Raw genomic sequence first — 19575 nt, 5'->3', positions numbered from 1 at the left:
TGTTTTTGTTAACTATAAAATAGGGGGTGGAAATAGCACAAAATCAGGATAGGGATGGAGAAGACATGGACAAAGCAGAGGGAGACACACAAACAAACAAACAAAGATGGAGAATGATCGCTGTCATGACAACACATACTGTGCGTCTGCATGTTGAGAGCACTCCGCTATGTTGCCGCTATGGGGCAGAATCGATGCTGCAATCTACTCAAGTAGTAGGCAGGCTGTCATTAGCCATGAAAGAGAGCAGTTATATCAAGTGTTCATTTGGGGAATTGGGAAGCCTAGGCAGACCTCAAATGACGTGAAATTGTCGACGCCTGGAGGGTTCCAACCTCCCAGGTGCCGTCGCAGGAAATTGTCCCACTTTCTCAGCCTTTTGAAAAGATTTGCAGACCAAAATGCAGACTTTGAAGTGGGTTCGAGTTTTTTTCCCAAAAGTTTCTCCTGCAATTGTGCAGTGCCCCTGGGCTAATTGAAAGGTTTCCCAGTATAAGCTCATAGTGCTTGTCATGCATATATACAGAGCTGTTTATGTCTATGGGCAAACATGGTTTATTTTTGCATAAATATAGGAACTGGAACAATGAATCTGTGGAATAAGTTTTTAAATTTCCAAACTAGTCCAAGGCTAACTAATCAATTAAACTGATCACTGTAATGGAAGTCTCATCCTTCCCTTCAACCTCTGTCTTTCATCTAATTAATAGATGGTCATCATGCCTTTCTTCCACCTTTTGTGCCTTATCAGGAATCTCGGTGCAAGGACTTGAGTGATGCCTTTGACAGTGGAGTCGACGGCCTGACTGCAGACACCAGCTCCCCCTCCCAGGTCTCCAGCCTCCTCTGGTTCCCAGGAACGTCCGGGGCCCAATCTTCAGGGGCCATCCCCCAAACAACCAGCGATGTCCTGCGCCAGAATATTTATGAGAACTTCATGAGGGAGCTGGACATGGGCACAGGGCAGGGTGGAGGTGGAGGAGGCGAGAGAAGAGACCCGTCCACTGGCACCGAAGAGGGGGAGAGCAGCAGCGAGTCAGCAGAGGGCTCTCTGGAGGAGCTGGACCTGCTGTTTGAGAAGGAGCAGGGGGTGGTCAGGCGGGCCGGCTGGCTCTCTTTTAAACCCCTTGTCACGCTGCACAAGGACAGGAAGCTGGAGCTGGTGACCCGCCGCAAGTGGAAGCAGTACTGGGTGACCCTGAAAGGTGATTTTGAGTCTGGGGATAGAGGAGGTGGTTTCAACTTGATAGTTTAGAAGATTATACGAATTTAGATTCTTTAAATTCAGGTTGACATGCTCCCTTTTAATATAATTTCCTTTAACAGCAGTTTTGTCCTTGACCATGGCTTCACACCTGACATTTAGTGTTTAAAAGTTCACAATTCTGCTGATAATGATAAAATCCAGGCTAAATGTGTGTATATCCACAAACTGCTTTTAAGTGTTTAAGTTTTATTATTGTTTATCTTCACATCCATCCACAACTCCCAGGTCCATTATTCTATTTATCTGTATGATAACTTGTTCTGTGGAATGTCCCCTTTATCCTTGCTTTATTTTTTATTTTTGTTTTGTCTGTATTGTCTCTTTTTCAATTCCTGGAATATACACCTTTTTACATGTATTTTATTATAATTAAATATTTGTATGGCTTATATTTCAGCCCTTATCTTTACTTTATAGTTAATCCTTGTGTGTTACCTTATTAAGCCTCTACAAGCTTGCTCCACACTCTTTATACCTGTTCAGTGACAAAAAAGATCTCTTCATTCTTGAATCTTGGAAAAAAAAAAGGTAGAAGCAAGGACAGCCTTATCACTTTTATGATTCTTACTTTTGGGAGAACAACTCTCTTCGCTTTTATGTATCAATGCTGCTGCAAATCTTGGATGTTTTTACGAGGACATTTTGTCTTTAAAACACCCAAACTCTAGACGAACACTTTCTTTTTGCCTCACTTTCTCATGTAAATCTATTGTCGTGTCTATATCTCCACATCTTCGTTTCCAGGTTGTACGTTGCTGTTCTATGAGACCTATGGTAAAGGTTCTCCGGAGCAGGAGCTGTCGCCTCGCTACGCTCTCTTGGCCGAGGACAGCATCGTCCAGGCCGTTCCTGAACATCCAAAGAGGGAGAATGTCTTCTGCCTTAGCAACTCATACGGAGACGTATACCTCTTTCAGGTAAAGCACATCAGCTGACGCAGCTCTCCATATATAACACATATTTGTGTTATTGAGATTCAAAGGAATGATTTTATCTTTATGTGCATTTAAGTGTGAATGGAATGTTTTGATGATATGTGCTAATACCAGACAAAGAAGGGAACGTATTGGGTATACATAGCAGCATGCAGTACATGATTTTGGCTGAATTATACCTGAGAGACACTTTTTACCTTCTCTTCCTTCAGGTCAAGCATACGAAATGAAAAATGTTGGCCTGTTAGGTCTTGCGAGCAAACGGCCCAAACTTCTCAGACAAGTTGTTCTGGGAGCACAGCCTATTTGCCCGTTGTGCTTACTGACCTACATATCAGGACCAATTTTATTGGCTCCTTCCATGTAGACTCCTCCACTCTCAAAATTACAAGTTTCTTCAGATTGCACTATATTGCAGTGTCCAGACCTACAAATAATAAAATGGTGTTGAGCTGACGGGGCCCCAGGGGGAAGAATAGAGTGAAATTACCTCTGCAACATAAACATCGAGCCTTGGTTTCTTCCATTTGTTTCTTCCATTTGTTTCCACTTACATGGCCTGTTGAGCATGAGTCATCCTCATTGAAAAAAAGGGGCTTCACAACAAATGTTCTGCTTCCAAATGAATCACCCTATAAAGACAGAGATGATCATGAAATGGCTTATTAAGAGGGAAAATGTATGTTTAATTTCAGCAACAGTTCATAACCTGTGGTTTTTTCATAGAGGTGCTGTAAATCTTGTTTTCTTTTATTGATCCAGCGAAGCCCAAGTTACCCACCTAATTATATTATTGTGGTACATGATAGAATAACACAATAATGGTGCACTGGAAACTCTAGGAGTTTTATAAGGGCAGATCTTTGAATCTATCTTGTAACAAGAATATTGGCCTTACTGCCTCATCAAATCTAACTCCCTGTGTCTCCCTGCCCCTCCAGGCCAGCAACCAGACCGACCTGGAGAACTGGGTGACAGCCATTCACTCTGCCAGCGCCTCACTGCTGGCCAAGCGTCAGGGGAAGGAGGACACTGTGCGTCTGCTGCGCAGCCAGGTCCGAGGGCTGCTGCAAAAGATCGACATGGACGGAAAGATGAAGAAGATGGCCGAGCTGCAGCTGACTGTGGTCAACAACCCAAAGAACCGCAAAGCTATTGAGAACCAGGTAAGGCGGTGATGATGATGGAACTGCTGGAATTAATACCATCCACACTTGGAGTATTGGTGTCTCCTGTTGCATCATTTGCATGACAACATGCGTTTCATGGCCTCAGGAGAAATTTCACTGCAAATCTATTTTTACACTGATGATACATCAGCTGCCTAACATGTGCTCTTGTCATACTTAGTTTTGATTTAAACTCCTGTGTGTTATTATTCTGCATGATACATGTAGCGACCACATGACATGCCCCACTTAATTTCCCTGATTTTGTGACTGCGGCGACACGCCGTCACTTTATTTTTGTCTGTGGGTGGGTGAAGTGGCCTAAATGCACTGGTCCCCGAACGCATCGCGAGGGGCCCAGGGGAGCAGCTCTCTTCCCCCAAGCATCAGATTGGGATTCCAGATGTTTCCTGGTAATGGGCTTGCAACATGCATTATCCTCTTCCTCCTCCTCCTCACTGCCTAGGGGAGAATCTCAAGCACCGAGCACTGTGCCGTAGCCTACATGCAGCAGATTACAGAAGGGGATAAAAAAGGCCCATAACCGATGGCTTAGCGAGAACACAAATACTTTTACAAGAAACAAGTGTTTGTTGAGGAATGTGGGGAAAATCATGGTGCTGTTTTTGTACCTGCAACTCAGGTGGTCAGAGACTTAAAGGGATAGTTCACCCAAAAATTCAAATTCACTCATTATATTCTCACCAGTGTTTGAGTCAGCAAAACACTTTTGCAGCCAAATCCAATTCAATTCAAGTAAATGGTGATTAGTTCTTCAAACGTAAAAAAAACAAAGAAAAAAAACATAAAATGCCCCCATACTGCTCCTGTGGTGTCATCCAAGTGTCCGTAAGCCAATCCGTAAGACATATAAATTCGACTCAAAATGTCATTTACACAATGTTTTTAGCCTAAATGTCCGCTGTTATCCTCAGCTAGTTACTACTACTACTACTACTCGCGAGATACTCAAAATCCACCCCTCCATCGGTATAGTGGTGAGTAGATAATGAGTAAATTTACATTTTTGGGTGAACTATCCATTTAAAGTGTCTCCTTGAAACTTATGTATAATTTCTGCATAGCCACAAGGGTCCACATTTGGCGAGTGACTTATGCATTTATGTGCTAGAAAAGCATAATGGTCGCTCTCCATTATTTGGTCTTTCGTTAAAGCATCCTGAGTGGAAATAAGTCTATGTTTTGTCTAAGTTGTTTTGTATGTCTAAGTATGTTTTGACAGTTCACTGCCGCAATGACCAGTGGAGATGTCTCCTCCTGACTACTTGACCGACTTTGTGGATCTGTTTCCATTTAGCCAGTATGCCAGTGTAGACGAGGAGACAGACGGGGGTTTGGAGTCAATGATAGGGTCAGAGGGGTATGGGACAAGACTCTGGTACAGGCGCCCAGAGGCTGATGATAGATTTAAGGTTTCGTTTGGGTTGTCTCGCACCAACAGGGCACTACTTTGATGTCCCCGCCCACCCCCACCCATGTCTTCAGAAATCAGTGCCAGCTGACCCTCTTTTGAAGTCTGCCTTTACCTCCGCACGCACGCACGCACACACACACACACACTGTGATCAAGTTGCATTGTAAGACTTATTATGCATTAGGGCTTTTACAGAGAGCAGGGAGCAGATGTTAAAGAGGGGAAAGAAGAAAAGATGAGAATCAGTTAAAGAAAGGCTCATTTCTGCTAAGCTTAATGACACTGCAATGGATGTAAATAAGTGGCGCACGCAGACCAGATGGGTCCAAACATGCCTTTGCTTTTCACTGATGTCAGTTGATTGTCTTACTGCTTTGATCCAAACCTACTTGACTCGTGAAGCAGTCGACTGCTTACGGGCTTTGCTGTTCATCAGTGAAACACCCTGGCATGAATCATTGAACTGAATGTTCTGCTAAGGTCTATTTTCGTTCATCTCTGAATGAAAATGCAGATATCTGTTGACAAACAAATCCAGATGGCGTGTAAATCAGACTCATGCTAGGATCTGGTGTGATGGTTATACATAGACGTGAGGTATTCTAAAGCAGTCATTCTCCTAAATTTGTCTGTACTTTTGAGGAAGGAGCTTATCTGATGTGCTTAGTAATGTCTCCCTCCCCTCCGTGTCATCCTCAAAGTACTCATTGGAATTAAGTTCTAATTCAGAACACTGTATATATAAATGGTAAATGCTCTGCATTTATATAGCACTTTTCTAGTCTTGATGACCACTCAAAGCTCTTTACAGTACAGTTTTTTACCCATTCACACACACATTCATACAGTGCATCTATGTGCAGCAAATATATAAAAGTATAGCAAGATGAAAAATGTGTATTCACAGGATTCGTGTTCAAGGTCTTTGAGTTCACATTCAGCAGAGTAACGCTGTAATCCATGTCTCTGAGATAAATATTTAGTGTGATACTCCGTGTTAACAATGCTGATTCCATATGCAACTGCAAATAAGGTGACTCAACTTTTGGGTGACAGAAAGAGTTGGCAGATAGCAGTTAGCCAACAACTATATAAATCTACAGTATGTACATCTATGTCCTTGTAAAGTTGCTGTCGGATAGGCACTGATGTCAAAACATCCATGTCCTTGTTTTAATCAATCTCTGATTTTAACTGTGCTGATTTCCTAGAGATAGATGATGGCACTGATGCCTCACTCCTCAATTATTTAGAGATCTGGCATGCCAGAATGCGAGGTCATTTTGTACCCAAAGCATGTGGACTCTGAGCTGCTGGTCTCATGGTCTGGAATGGGAATAATTGCTGAATGTCACTGACTCGTGACTTGTTAACCGAGGCCACCTGCACAGCCACAGTCACAGGCGCTTTCATGGGTTCAGCACATAACATAGCTCGGCACGGTCCCTTGGTGATCTCTGTGCAAAGTTTCTGTTGAAGTTGTTTAACTGTGTAAGTCAGAGGTTCATAAAACAGCAGCCTCCCGTCCCTCCTCAGTTTGTTCCCGATCCTACAGAATGCCATTAACGTGCAAGAGACCTAATGGGACAACGCCATAGGGTGTGTTATTGTAAATGAACTCGCAGCGCAGACGAGACCTATTAAAGTCAGTTGTTATGGAGGGTTGTTTAACTTGAGTGTTCTCATTAAAACGAGTCTCCAGCCAACAAAATAAGCGCTTTCTCATAGCTTACATAGTGCAAACAGGGACGGGGGGGCATGGAAGGCAACTGTAAATTGTGTGTGTGTATGCGCTCCGTGTTTGTGTGCCGGTCCGGGTTTAACTGGTGGTCTGCGCAACATCACAATCCTCTCTAGACTTACATAAAAACGGGCACTTGGATTTACTGCACACACACACACACACACACACACACACACACACACACACACACACACACACACACACACACACTCCTTTGCTCGATACACACTCACCCCTCACTATCAAACCTCCACCAATTTATGCCCTCACCCTCCACCAACATCTGCAAGCAATTGCAGCTTGATGGAAAGCACTCCGCTGACCTTAGATCTCCCTCATTGACTCCCCCTCTCCAAGCCATTACCTCCCCTAAATTCTCTTTTTCACTGCCTCCACCCAAACGCGTCCATCGAATTCACTTGGACCCCGTTCAGACCTGGTGTTATCACCCGAGGGATCCGATGACAAGTGGTCAGCGCTAAAGTACAGGTCTGATCATGCTCAAATGCGTCCATACTGCATCTTGAGATCCGATCACTCAGACCACATTTGGAGGTGGTCTGGGACGCATGTGGTGCCATTCTTTTCACTGTGTGAACATGAATGCATCCTGGGCTCAGCCAACGTCCTCTGGCTCGCGACAGTTTAACAACAAATTGAATGAACTTTCAGTGTCCAGACGTTGAGTTGTTTGTGGACACAGCTACAATATCAACACTGACTAACACATTATGATTGATACTATTTTTCAAATTGGTAAAATCTTTCTTCATAGTAGATCTGTGCACTGCTCATTGACCTGTTCAGTCCCTTCTGACTCTGCTCTCTCTCTCTCTCTCTCTCTCTCTCTCTCTCTCACTCTCACTCTCGCTCGCTCATGCCAACACACATTAACACACACGCATACAATGTCACCGGACACATCTATATACTCAGACTGGGTTAGAACAACAACATTTGGTTTTCGCTATCACCAATGGCGTTCATGATTACTAAGTGTGAGCAGGGCTTCTAAAACCCCTCCACCAAACCTACCAAAGTAACCTTCTTCCTTTTTTCCTCAGATCCAGCAGTGGGAGCAGAATCTTGAGCGGTTCAACATGGATCTCTTCAGGATGCGCTGTTACCTTGCCAGCCTTCAGGGTGGGGAGCTGCCCAACCCAAAGAGCCTGCTAGCCATCGCCAGCCGCCCTACCAAAACCACCCTGGGGCGCCTGGGGATCTTCTCGGTCTCTTCCTTCCACGCACTGGTGAGGAACTCTTAGACTGGGGCACGACAAATGATTGAATGCTAAATAAATAATCAGAGAACAAACTGTGTTTCCTGTTTGGTTGCTCTGTGGCTTCACTTTTTGTTTTGCAATACGTCACTTTCAATTCACTTGATGCCTAACAGCAACCTTCAAATCCCTCTAATCATTCCAAAACTAGAAAAGCATCCTGATATCACGTCCTTTTTGCATTACTGGAGGAACACAAACTTAATTAAGATGGTCTGATTAGATGACATTTCTTTTGGTGAGCCAGATGATTACAGTCCCGTTATTGTGCAATCTGTTCAGATCTGTTCCCGAGATGAGGCCACTCTGAGGAGGCGCTCCCTGTCCCTGACTTACAGACAGCACAAGAGAGGTCTCTTCTCTTCGCTCAAAGGTCTCGACAACCTCACGAAGAGAGGCCGGGACAAGAGGCCCTCTGCATCACAGGTATTAATGAGATCCACAGTTACATGCACAGAGATGGGTGCTGTTACGAAAAATACAAACTCATTTCAAATGCTATAAAAACTCATAGTGCTCATTATCTCTCTCATATGAACAGTTTTAAGGGCTGCAGCAAAGTGTCTTGGTTAAAATGTCTAATATCTTCATATTTAATATCTTCCAACATTTTTAATGAACCAGTATTCGGAATCGTTTATGCATGTATGTAAAACGCTGCAGTAAAAATGCACTGCTGTTGGTGTTTGTCTTTGTAGTCAAACTCGGTACAGCTGTCTTGCCTTAGGATAAAATTGTGCACTGCAAAGTGTTTCATGTAGGTTCAAGATGCTGCCACACTTTGCTGCTATTTTCTTGTCACAAAGATTACTGTGTTCTGTCTCCGTGTCACTTTGTAGAGGTGGAAGATTCTTTGTTTTTAATATGTGACTTGCAGCGAACCCATGAGCAATCACTTCAGTCACAACAACAGAGGTGCTAAGATGAAAGATTATATAACAAACTGCACAGGTTTTTTTTACTTCAGCACTTAGACCTCGAAGTGACACTAACTAATCTCATCTGAAGAGAAATAAAATGCTTCAGGTGGTCTGGATTAGCAGATTCCTAATGCAGGACCACCTGTCCTTTTAAACAGCAGTGAGAGGGGGCACATACACATCATATGAACATGCAGGGTCGATGCCCAGCTCCTCCGGTCCGCATGCTAAACTCACTTACTAACCCCAAATTGCCCCTGACGCTGACGACAGCAAGTTAATGGTGCGTGATGGAAAAAGTGCAGCATATGCTGTAGGCCCTGTTCAGACCTGGAATTAACATTTGCATTCACACAGTGAAAAGAATGTGGCCACCTCCGAGTGAGGTCTGAGTGATCGGATCTCAGGACGCATTGAGAATGCATTAGGGTTCTTTCAGACTACTGTATTTACAGTATTTTTGCCATTGACCCATTCACACATGCATTCATGCAGTGCTTCTATGGGCAACACTTTTTCTATGAGAACGGCACAGCCAAGGTTCAGTTTCTTGCCCAAGGGGCACTTGGGCATGTGGAATGGGGAAGACTGGGATCGAACCGCCGACCTTCTGATTAGAGGATGACCCACTCAACCCTCCTTAGCCCCCACTTGTGATTGGATGGCTAAAAACAGATGTTAAGACCAGGTCTGAACAGGGTCATAGTTGCGCTCTAAGATCGTGTGTGTGTGTGTGTGTGTGTGTGTGTGTGTTTGTTTGTTTGTATTTGTGTGTGTGAATGGGTAAACGCTGCTTTTGCTGTAAAGCGCTTTGAGTGGTTGATAAGACTAGAAATTTTGCACCGTATAAGATCCATCCCATTTACTAATCCTAAATCCTAATTCAAAATGCTGAGAGAAACTGTCAAATTGTACGTGAACAGGCCTAAAGACATGTTGCCTTATTGCTTACTCACATGTTCAGTGACTGCGCCGACATGAAAGACCGTTAGAGTCACGCAGCGCTTTCGGCACATTCCCCCCCAAAGGAGAGTTTATTAATTAGAAGCACATAAGCTCATGTCACTTCCCTCCCCCAACCCACCCCCCCTTCAGCTTCCCGGTAAGTTTGAGTGCAAACCTCCCATCAGCTTTAGGCATAGGGGAGCATTCCTTACCCAGATGCAGACGGAGGAGGGGGAGTTTGGGTCTAAAAAGTCCTCTCAGGTTAGTAATTAGACTCATGCAGGCTATTTATTTATTGATACAGAAATCCGCCACTCTGTGCCCTAAAGGTACGGCCCTGGAGAACACTCTACTCTTGGTGGTCTATTTTAGGAACAGCCACAGGAAGCGCCCATTTGCGCAAGTCTTCTTTTATGGGCCTGTGTTCATTAGCTGAGACTGCAGGACGAGGAGAGGAGCGTGGTTTTGATTAACACAGTTAGCGGTGTCGTCAGTATGGGGCCTGAGCTGTTAAGAGCCAGTCATGTTCTTCAGCTGGTGATCCCTGATCTCTTCGACTGCTCACAAAATGTTCCCTGTCCCGTTTCACTCGCTCTTATCTGGCTTATCCATGCCACCACCTGCTCTGTGATATTTGTGCATTTGTGCACGTCTGTCAGCTACTAGGTACGTGTGTGTGTGTGTGTGTGTGTGTGTGAGTGTGTATTCTTTTTCTGGGGAACTCCAGCCGGCCGGCCCTAATGAGGCCCTGTTACATTTCACAGTGCAGAAGGCCGAGGTGGCGCTGCAGCACACATGAATTATTAAAAGCCATATGTGGTAGATGGCATCCTCCACTCTTCCCTCAGCCCTGCAGTCATCAGCAGATGGTCGGTGTAAAGACGCTAAATATTAAAGAGCTTCCCTTTAGTTATTTTCTCCCCCAGGTCTCCTACTTTTCTTTTCTTTCAAGCTCTTTTCAGAGTCTTTCCTTTGTCTTTTTTCTTTACAGGGAGGCTAATGAGGAACAGTTAATGGCTGTCAGTGATTTTCAGAGCGTTTTGTGAGAGATCACTGTAGTGTTAGTTTCGGTTTTCTATTATTCTTTGTGGGGAAATTCAACCAAGGCCATTTTGAATGACATCACCAGCTCCCTAGTTGTTCTCACACGTAGTCCCGACGAGACATGTGTTTGCTGGCGAAAGGATTTGGACAGCGAGGCCGGTCTACGCAGCCAAACTCCTCGTCCATTCACTTAATCTGTTTTTACCTTCTCAGGTTCTGAGACTGAGCTTCTCTCCAAGATTTCCAAGATAGATCTTCTTACTTTCCCACCCTTTTCCTCTCCATTTATCTCTCTTCCTACAACTCAAATCCACTACGTTTTAGCCTCTTTCTTTTTTCCTGCCTATTTAATCTCCTAAACCTAGAGTTGTATCTCACTGTCTCCCCCAGTTTCTCTCACTATATGTCTTTTTCATTTTTCCCTTTCAGCCTTGTCCTCTCTCTCTCAAACCCCCCTGGTTCTCAAAGCATAAACATCAGAGCATTACCCGGCGGTCTTTCTCCCACAGTTTCCATACTGACTCATCTGTGTTGACTAAAGCCTAAATCCCATTTACCACTGCGACGCTGCGCTTGACAACCTTGCTCCTAAGTCAGGCACCCCCCCCCTCATATTCTCATCTCTCATCCGCCTTAGCGGTGCTGTGTATACAGTAAGGGGCTGGGCAGCAGGCTGTGGGAAGTAGGCCAGAAAGGTCTGAGGATTTGTGGGAGAGTTTGTGGAGCTTTCTAAAATTAGTCAGTTTACGGTGAAGCAGCGCTGTTTACAGCCACTTTATAATGTGCTCGTGTTGGGGAGGGAGAGTTACTGTAGTCTGCTGATCGGGGGTCAGATGAGGTTTCTTCCATAACAGGAGCTGGAGTTTTTCTGGTTGTAAAGGAGATTTATTTTCTTGGGATTGTTTTTGGAGGAATGGGTATATTCCCTGCAAGTCTTCTCCGTATACTGATTTCTAAGTGTAGTGTGCATATCTTTGAATAAACAACTCTTTGTGCATCAGCGGTGGCACAGCTTCGGGGTCGACTGAGTTCTGCAGACGCTCTTTACTTGCCATAGATCAATTACTGCAGGTCACTCACAGTTTCAGAAAGAAAGCTGCAACCAGCATTACCACAGGCCAAACAAACAGCCCAGTCCAAACAGCCAGGTTTAGAATGGACCCTGCACTAGTAAGAGGGAAATTTAGCAGGAAACTCGGCTTCATCTAATTTAATTTCACAGCAAAAAATATAAGCACCTGTGAGCTTGTCTCAGAGACATTTTTAGAACAAAACGCCCTATTTCTGTCAGCAGCGATGCCACCCATCATGTCTCCGACTGCACGGTGACAAACTATCTCAAAACCTGATAACTGCGGCCGCTTTGAGGGAGGATTGGAGTTCCACCTTCACATAATGGATAGTTCTCTGTCACCGCTGTGTTATAGAGTTGTTCAGGCCCTCTGATGCCACAGAGTTACCTCCAACTCAGAGGGCTCAGCCAGACGCAGCGTGCCGTGCAATCACAAGCCGGGAGGAGGAAGATGGAACGGAATGAGAAGTGAAAGATTTCCACAGTGATGGGTGAACGTGGTGACAGAGAGAGAGAGAGAATGAGAGGGTGGGGGGTTGTCTAGGCAGCCACCACTCATCATCCATATACAACCCCTCACATATTTCCACAACTGCACCTTCAAAGGCCACAGACCCCTTGTGGAATCCATATCAAAGCGCTGCACTCGCCACGCATGCTTTTTAATTAACTACATAATAGCGCCGTATGTGTCGGATATTGTATTTGCCGGAGTTGCCGGCCACTTAATTGCCTGTGACTCGATCAGCGCGGTGCCCCGCTGTCTGCAGCTCTGACTGCTTGTTCCTTCATTTCAGATCTTTGAGGGCGACGCTGGAGGTCAAACTTACACACTGCCTCCCAGGAGCACCGAGGTGAGTCATAGCGTTTGGTAACTCTGTGCGTCCATTATGGTTTTCAGGATCTGTGATATACCCTTTAAAAATTCCTCTGCCATCTGTCTCATCCATCCTGTGGTAGCGTTTTACATGCTGAAATATCAGTTTCAGCGTGAAGTAGCCACGGCTGGGACTGGTCAGCTTTTGCTATGACCTCAGCTGTCTCTCCTGGCTTTGATTGTGGGCCGTGTAACGGTATTTGTCGAGGATGAAAGCAGGGATCCCTTTCATGTAGATCTGCAGGTGTATCCAAGATAAGCAGACTTTTACTGCAGTGGGACTGTGTTAAACTCCGCTGTGGACACGGGTCCAGATTCACACCATAATTAAGTTAATGGAGGGTGTTGGGTTGAAGTGTTGGCGATTGGATGTGTGAGTGTATGGATGGTAAAACGTGTTGAATGATGAGGAGTGTGAATTCTGGCCATCTGAGCAGCCACACATTGAGACATTAAGCTGCAGCATGTGCAGTTTATCGGGTATTTACATGCCTGCATCAAGGAAGCGTGAAATATTTCTGTGAGCTTCAACTCCAAGCATAAAGACTGGAATCCTAGGAAACAGAGTTGGCCTGCCTCTGTCCAAAGGTGACATACTTTGCCTTCCAGCACCTCGGACGCCTCGTTTCCACACAGCTCTGTGTCTGTATGCGAGTGAACCAGGAGTGCATTCATTGCTATGGCAACCTCTGTGATAAACTTGTTGATCCAGTTTAAAACATTATGAATTTCAAATAAACTATGTGCTTTAACCGACAATCTTATAGCAACAGTTTTCTGTGCATTCAGCACTAGGGGGTTGAGTCTATATATGAAACGGAATTGCGGAAATTAAACAAAGCTATGTGGAAACAAGGTGTCACTTCCATGCATCCTTCATGTTGGTACATCTACTAGAGGGCAGCACAGAGTTGATAGATATGTTAATGTATCTCTTAAGAAAGAGACAAAAGAGGCTGTTTGATCCTGTGCCTGGAAAATCATATAGGTGCCGGTAGTTTCTTAATAACTCGTAAAGTCTCTCCACAAAAAGAGGTTCCTCCACTGTTGAAATGTCTTCCTCGTCTCCTATGGTCGTCTCGCTTGAACTACTGGCTATACTGCTTCACTAGGATTTCCAGTGGTACTGCTCCGTTTTGTCTGTTTTGTCCATATCCAAAAGCTTTCAGAATACCTGCACAAATATGGACAAAATGAACGCAGAGGTGATGGTTAAAATGCTATTTTGTTTGTTTAAGCTGTACAAAACTGAAGTGTGAAGTAAATAATATCTTGGCCTGGCAAAGTGAGGGTAAGGTTCACGAAAGTCACTGCGGCCACAGTCCTATAGCCCAGCACATAACCATTCCTAAAACAATTGTTTTTTTACGCTAAGCTTTTCGTATTAACTTCAGTCGAACCTTTTCCCCATTTCTCTTGTCTTTATGAAGGGATAAGCTAAGCTCCTGCTGGATGTAGCTATATATATATATAAATAAATATATAAATAAATAAATAACTAGCAGATAGATTAATTGTATTAATCTTCTCTTTTAACTCTGCCATACAGCAGAAAAGAATATTTCCTGAAATAGCAAACTTTTCCTTTAATAGAGAATGACTTTGACATGACTGTCCTCCATGTGAAAAGGAAACTGGAGAATAGCTGTTTGTCCCTCAAAATAAAATCTCATCAAAGCCTCGCTGGAGGAGCAGTTGAAGGCTGGCGCAGACAGATGAGCATAATGGACACATTTAGACGGAGCAGGACGGGTGTTATGAGGATCACTGTTCCACAGGATGCAGTGATTCATAGTGAAAGGCTGTGGTGAATGTGGCGAGTGTTAAAACTGCCCTCATTAAGGGTTTAGAAAATGGACTCAGAACAGGAAGTGGTTTGGGAAACAATCATGGCCTTCATTGGGTCAGAGCTTAGATTTTGCTTTAAATGGTCGAGTGTTTGGATCCCTCCGAGGTTTTGAATGTGGAAAACCGCTCGTCCCATGGGTCCGTTTTGATTAGTGGGGATTAAGATTCTTCTGGGTGGGAAAAAGAGGAGTTCAGCGCAGCTCTTCTGATTTGTTTGCCAACACGTACATTTCTTCACATCTGTCTTAATGACTGTTGATGCTGTACTTCCTGGTTCCTCGAATCCTGTGAATCTCTCTAATAAGCAGCCATCTCCCTCCAACCCTTTTGAAGTGAAGGGTGTGTACCCGTGCTTTGTTGTAGTGCACTCTCGTATAGCATGTGACCGTGTGTGACCTATACGATTATTAACCATGCAACGATACCAGGAGTCTGTGGAAGTGCCCACACTGTGGCTTTGGGTCGTGGCATCAAGCTGAGAGACATAAACATCTATATGGGATATGTGACTGTAGCAGCTGCCTTGGCCTCCATGGAGGTTCAAAATAAAGGTCACGCTGAACCGCTTGGTTCTGCTCTTCAACTCCATCATCCACCAGCTTCTTCTCTCCAGCAGTGGAGAGAGTGAATATGTTCAATTGCTAAAAATGTTTTATGTTACTTAAACAGTTTTTTTTTTTTACTTTATGCTGCAGCAATTCACATAAGCCGTTTTCAGACATGACCTGTGGGTACAATCCGTAGAATTGGCTACGGAGTTTAGCCAGAGTTTGCCTTTCACACGTGCACAACACAGCGGGAGGTTCTTTGCACAGATGCTTTCACAACAGAAACAAATCCTTCGCATTATTTAGGTGAGAGGTGGAGCATCCGGGTTCAGCAGGCAGAGACAGGAAGTGATGTATTAACTCTGCTGCGGAGATCACGTGATTTTCACACAGACACCGGTGTCGGCTCTTACCACCACAAACTCTCTTCACATCTTCGTCAGTGTCCTCTACGTGTGTCCCCACTTTTTCCCGGGGAGACATTTGTTACCTCCACCAAGGACGATATGTATTTGCTCCTGTTTGTTGGTTTACACAAATACCACTTTCTTTTCATATTTTTGGGGTCTTTTGCTGTTATTGAGAGGACAGTGCAAACGTGAAATGGGGAGGGAGAATGGGGGGAGACATGCAGCAAAAGGCCAGGGGTCTCATTTATAACCGTTGCGTACCACAAAACGGGGCCTGAAACGTACGTACGCCACTTCTCACGCAAACGTTGGGATTTATAAAAACAAACTTGCCGCCTATTTGCGTATTTCCACGCAAACTCTGACCCATGCGTGCGAACATTTTGGAGACGGGAAAGGGGCGATGCAGACGTGAGGTGGTGATCTGAAGCCAGAATATTGATCCACTTCATCATTTACATTAAAACCAACAGCTTTAGTTGTGCTCGCGCGACATATCTGTTCCACACAAACCTTTCAATTGAAAAAATATAGAAAACAATTTACAGCAAATTACGTTCAGATTCCATTAAACAGCGCAGTTACAGAGCCGAGTCATTAACAGTTTTTAACAATATCTTCCAGCACTGTGCGTGTATCATCAAATCACTGCAGTGAACGTGACTGTGCCATCAGGCGCACAGAGCGCACTGGAGATCACTTACAAGAAATGAAGAAACTTTCCAAATAGTATCCCAGAGTGGAGGTTAGGATCCACTGATGTGAGGTAATCGGTCCCGATGCTCTAAATAAATAACTACTGCCGTGACACTGCTGCGTGTGACTGCGTGATGTGTGCATGCGAATGGAAGGATGAGGAAGAATAGAGGGTTCAGCGATGTCTGTTCAGCTAATATAGATTCTATTGATCTGTGACCTTTGTGCTGAACTGAGTCCAGCATCACACAGATCGACCGACGGAACCGAACCATACAGTACAAACACGAGCATATAATAATAATTCTGTTAAATTCTATAGATTGGGGACATCACAGCTGTCTCTGAATTTAATAATCCTGCAGTTTTGGGTGATTAAAATACGAACAGACAATACTCAAGTCCCCATATGTGTGGTAGCCGTGCAACCGGGTGAGCTAGTAGGCCCCATGACAGAACCTATTCCAGAGAAACTTGGTAGGAGGATGGGACATGGGCCAAGAAAGAACCCTTTGAATTTTGCCATAGATCTGGACTTTTTTTTTTTTTTTTACATGAATGCATGAATCTGCATCAGACATATTTAGGGGATTGATATCTATGAGTTTGTGCATTTGGTGCAGCCTGATTGAATTGAAGGGGACTGTTGGGCCTTGGTGGAGGTACAGGTTCCACTGGGTGCCCTTCTAGTTCAATAATGTAATGAACAAATGCCTGCTTCATTGAGTGTAGTCCAGAGGAGGGTTGTGGAGATATTTTATTGGCTCGTGATCTCCACCTCGCTGCTCTCGTCGTCCCTGACCCACTGATCCCTCTTTCCGTGTCGCCACACTCCACTATCCACTAATACTCATCCCTTTCTGTGACTTTGAGGTCACTGCTGAGGAACAGGCACTAGTTGTAGCCAGTCTGGGCGGCAGTTATTGTCACCTTGTGTGTGTAATTGTGAAGAAACGCGTGTCACAGCAGTGGAAAGAGGAACCTTGGGTGGAGCGTCAAGGAAATTAACAGTAATGCTCTTTTAAAGGATATAAGAGAAGGAAATTGTTTTTAAAAAATTCTGCTTCCTCTTCATGGTCAAAATATCTGCTTGAGTCAGTGCTGTGATATTTTTGTTACTCAGTTGCTAAGTGGAACAGAAAGGGTGGATTTGTGCGGCGGCCACCAAACCGTCCGAGTGTGTTCTATGTTTGGAAGCGGCAGGGTGGAGGTTGGCGTGCGCGGAAACAATTTCAACACTCAAAAGGATAAAAAAATGGCTTGAATCATTTGGCCGAATGCAAATGTAAATACGCGCTGTCCACACAGAGCACTTGTTGAAGACCAGCGCGTGCCTGGACTGTACTCTTGGCACTGGCTCACGGAACGTTGACCAGGCAACAGTTACAACCCTCCCTTGACCATGAATGAGTGTACAGTGTTAGTCAGTCGCCAGTCAGGTCAGCACAGGCGACCAAATCTTAGTTTTTCCAGCCACCCCATATAGCTCGGACACAAACGGGCCGGTTATGCAACCAGTTGCCATGACGCTTTATTTTTTATTTTTTCATCCTCCAGTTTGTAAGCATGACCTCACGTCCCTGAAGAGGTGGGCGTTGAAGTGGCACCTTGTTTTCCTCTGTCACCGACGACTGAGGGAAACATTCTGGGATAGGAACATCGGCTGCCTGTATTTCCGCGCTGATTCTTGAAGTTAACGTGTCATGGGGACGTTTAGATGGAAAACGAAGTAAATGTTTGCGCGTTTAAAGTGTTTTTTCGGAGCCAACACGGCTTCTTGTGTGCACTTTCTCTGTGTGGAGCTTAGTGATGCTGTGAATCAGAGACATCAGCTCGTCTCTTTGGGCTTTTTTGTCAGGAAGGGGAGAAAGGTTATTCATTAAGAGCAAACATCCAGCTTCAGAAACGGACAGAACAGCTCACACACACTCGCACACTCCCACAAACACATATGCACATCAGACACAAGACCTCACACACCACTCTCCATTTTTATAATCCCATAATGCTTTGCTATATAACCCAGACCTACTCATTAAGGCAATTATTCCTCGTGGTTCTGTCTCTCAGTTTATAACTTTGTCTTTGTCAGAAGTGATGAATCACTGGTTTTTCTGTACATTTGGTGTGATTGAGCCCATTCCTCCAGATCTAGGGTCTTGATAATTGTGGTCTTCTGCTGCACTGCGGCCTCTCCCGCAGCCCCACAGCACAGCAGAGGCACTTTCCCCCTCCAGAGACACAGAGTCGCAACCAAAACCCACCAAATGGCTGCCTGTGAGGCCGAGCAGCGGGCTTAATACCCGGTTCAGACCTCGCTGTTAATGCCACCAACAAATAGTTCCCTTCTGTCTGACAGACTTTAAATAAATTGCCCCTACACACGTCGCTGAAGTCAAAACTGGGCTTGTGGCTTTTCCAGATGGAAAAGGTCCCGGTGACGTGCACCGATATCATCTGGGTGTCTAGACCTCTGCCAGTCATCTTGTGTACACGGTCATTACAATGATTATTATGTGGAGCAACTGCGTCTATATTGTCAAATGAATTTCTGAACGGCTAATTGTATGACATCTTTGCTTTGCTGCTTGATCCACAGCCAAGCATTTAGACTAATGGAACTCTATTGATTTGTGGGCTGTTACTCAAACTCTCCCTCTCATTCATTCACTCACTCTCTCTGTTTATTTCCTTCTCCACCTTCTTTTCCCCATTTACTCTCTCCCTCCATCTATCACTGCTCACCCACTTCCTTGCTTCTTTTTTTTTTTAATGATCTCTGTTTACCTTCCCCTGTTTTCCTCTCCTCCTCCTACAGAGGCTGGATGTGCTGACCAGCATTTACTCCATGTCGCCCCCTGAGGTTGGTGCGTGGGACAGCATCAGCGGTGCCACAGACGAGCTGACTGGCGTCTACATGCCAGACGGCCTGACAGTGCAGGTTTCCGTCAGGAGAGACCAGACGGCCGCCGACCTGCTCTCTGCGGCCTGCAAGGTTGGTTTCACAGTTGGTTTCAGAGAAATGATTTCATGAACAGCCTTCCTGAAAGTGACAGTGAAAAAAACAACAAACAAAAGCAGTTGTTTCATTTAGATTAGGTAGAATTTTTTTTTCATAATCCTGCCATTCATATATATATACAATGCTGACAATATGTATTTTGTTATGTTGGGTCTGATCACATGTAAATACAAAGTTAATGTTCTAGAAATTTTCAGCTACACCAGGTGTGTCTGACTTCACACAGTCGCCGACAAATGACTGCAGATGGACACACACACACACACACACACACACACACACACACACACACACACACACACACACACACACACACACACACACACACACACACACACACACACACACACACACACACACACA

At 44.7% G+C, this 19575-nt stretch overlaps 1 protein-coding gene across 6 annotated transcripts in view; it reads left to right on the top strand.

Moving 5' to 3' along the window:
- tiam2a (TIAM Rac1 associated GEF 2a) overlaps positions 1 to 19575 on the top strand; it is a 98279-nt gene that overhangs the window by 50138 nt on the left and 28566 nt on the right. For all 6 annotated transcript variants that reach the window (XM_035167966.2, XM_035167968.2, XM_035167962.2 and 3 more), the window contains 7 exons: positions 752 to 1205; positions 2012 to 2184; positions 3144 to 3368; positions 7615 to 7800; positions 8113 to 8256; positions 12609 to 12665; positions 19009 to 19185. In XM_035167966.2, coding sequence (XP_035023857.2) covers positions 752 to 1205; positions 2012 to 2184; positions 3144 to 3368; positions 7615 to 7800; positions 8113 to 8256; positions 12609 to 12665; positions 19009 to 19185 — 1416 coding nt within the window. The remainder of the gene's footprint in view (positions 1 to 751; positions 1206 to 2011; positions 2185 to 3143; positions 3369 to 7614; positions 7801 to 8112; positions 8257 to 12608; positions 12666 to 19008; positions 19186 to 19575) is intronic.

Source organism: Hippoglossus stenolepis, chromosome 10 (assembly GCF_022539355.2).
Source record: "Hippoglossus stenolepis isolate QCI-W04-F060 chromosome 10, HSTE1.2, whole genome shotgun sequence".
Classification (NCBI taxonomy): domain Eukaryota; kingdom Metazoa; phylum Chordata; class Actinopteri; order Pleuronectiformes; family Pleuronectidae; genus Hippoglossus; species Hippoglossus stenolepis.
Note: the sequence above shows the minus strand (reverse complement) of the source record. Positions and strands in the feature narration are given on the sequence as shown.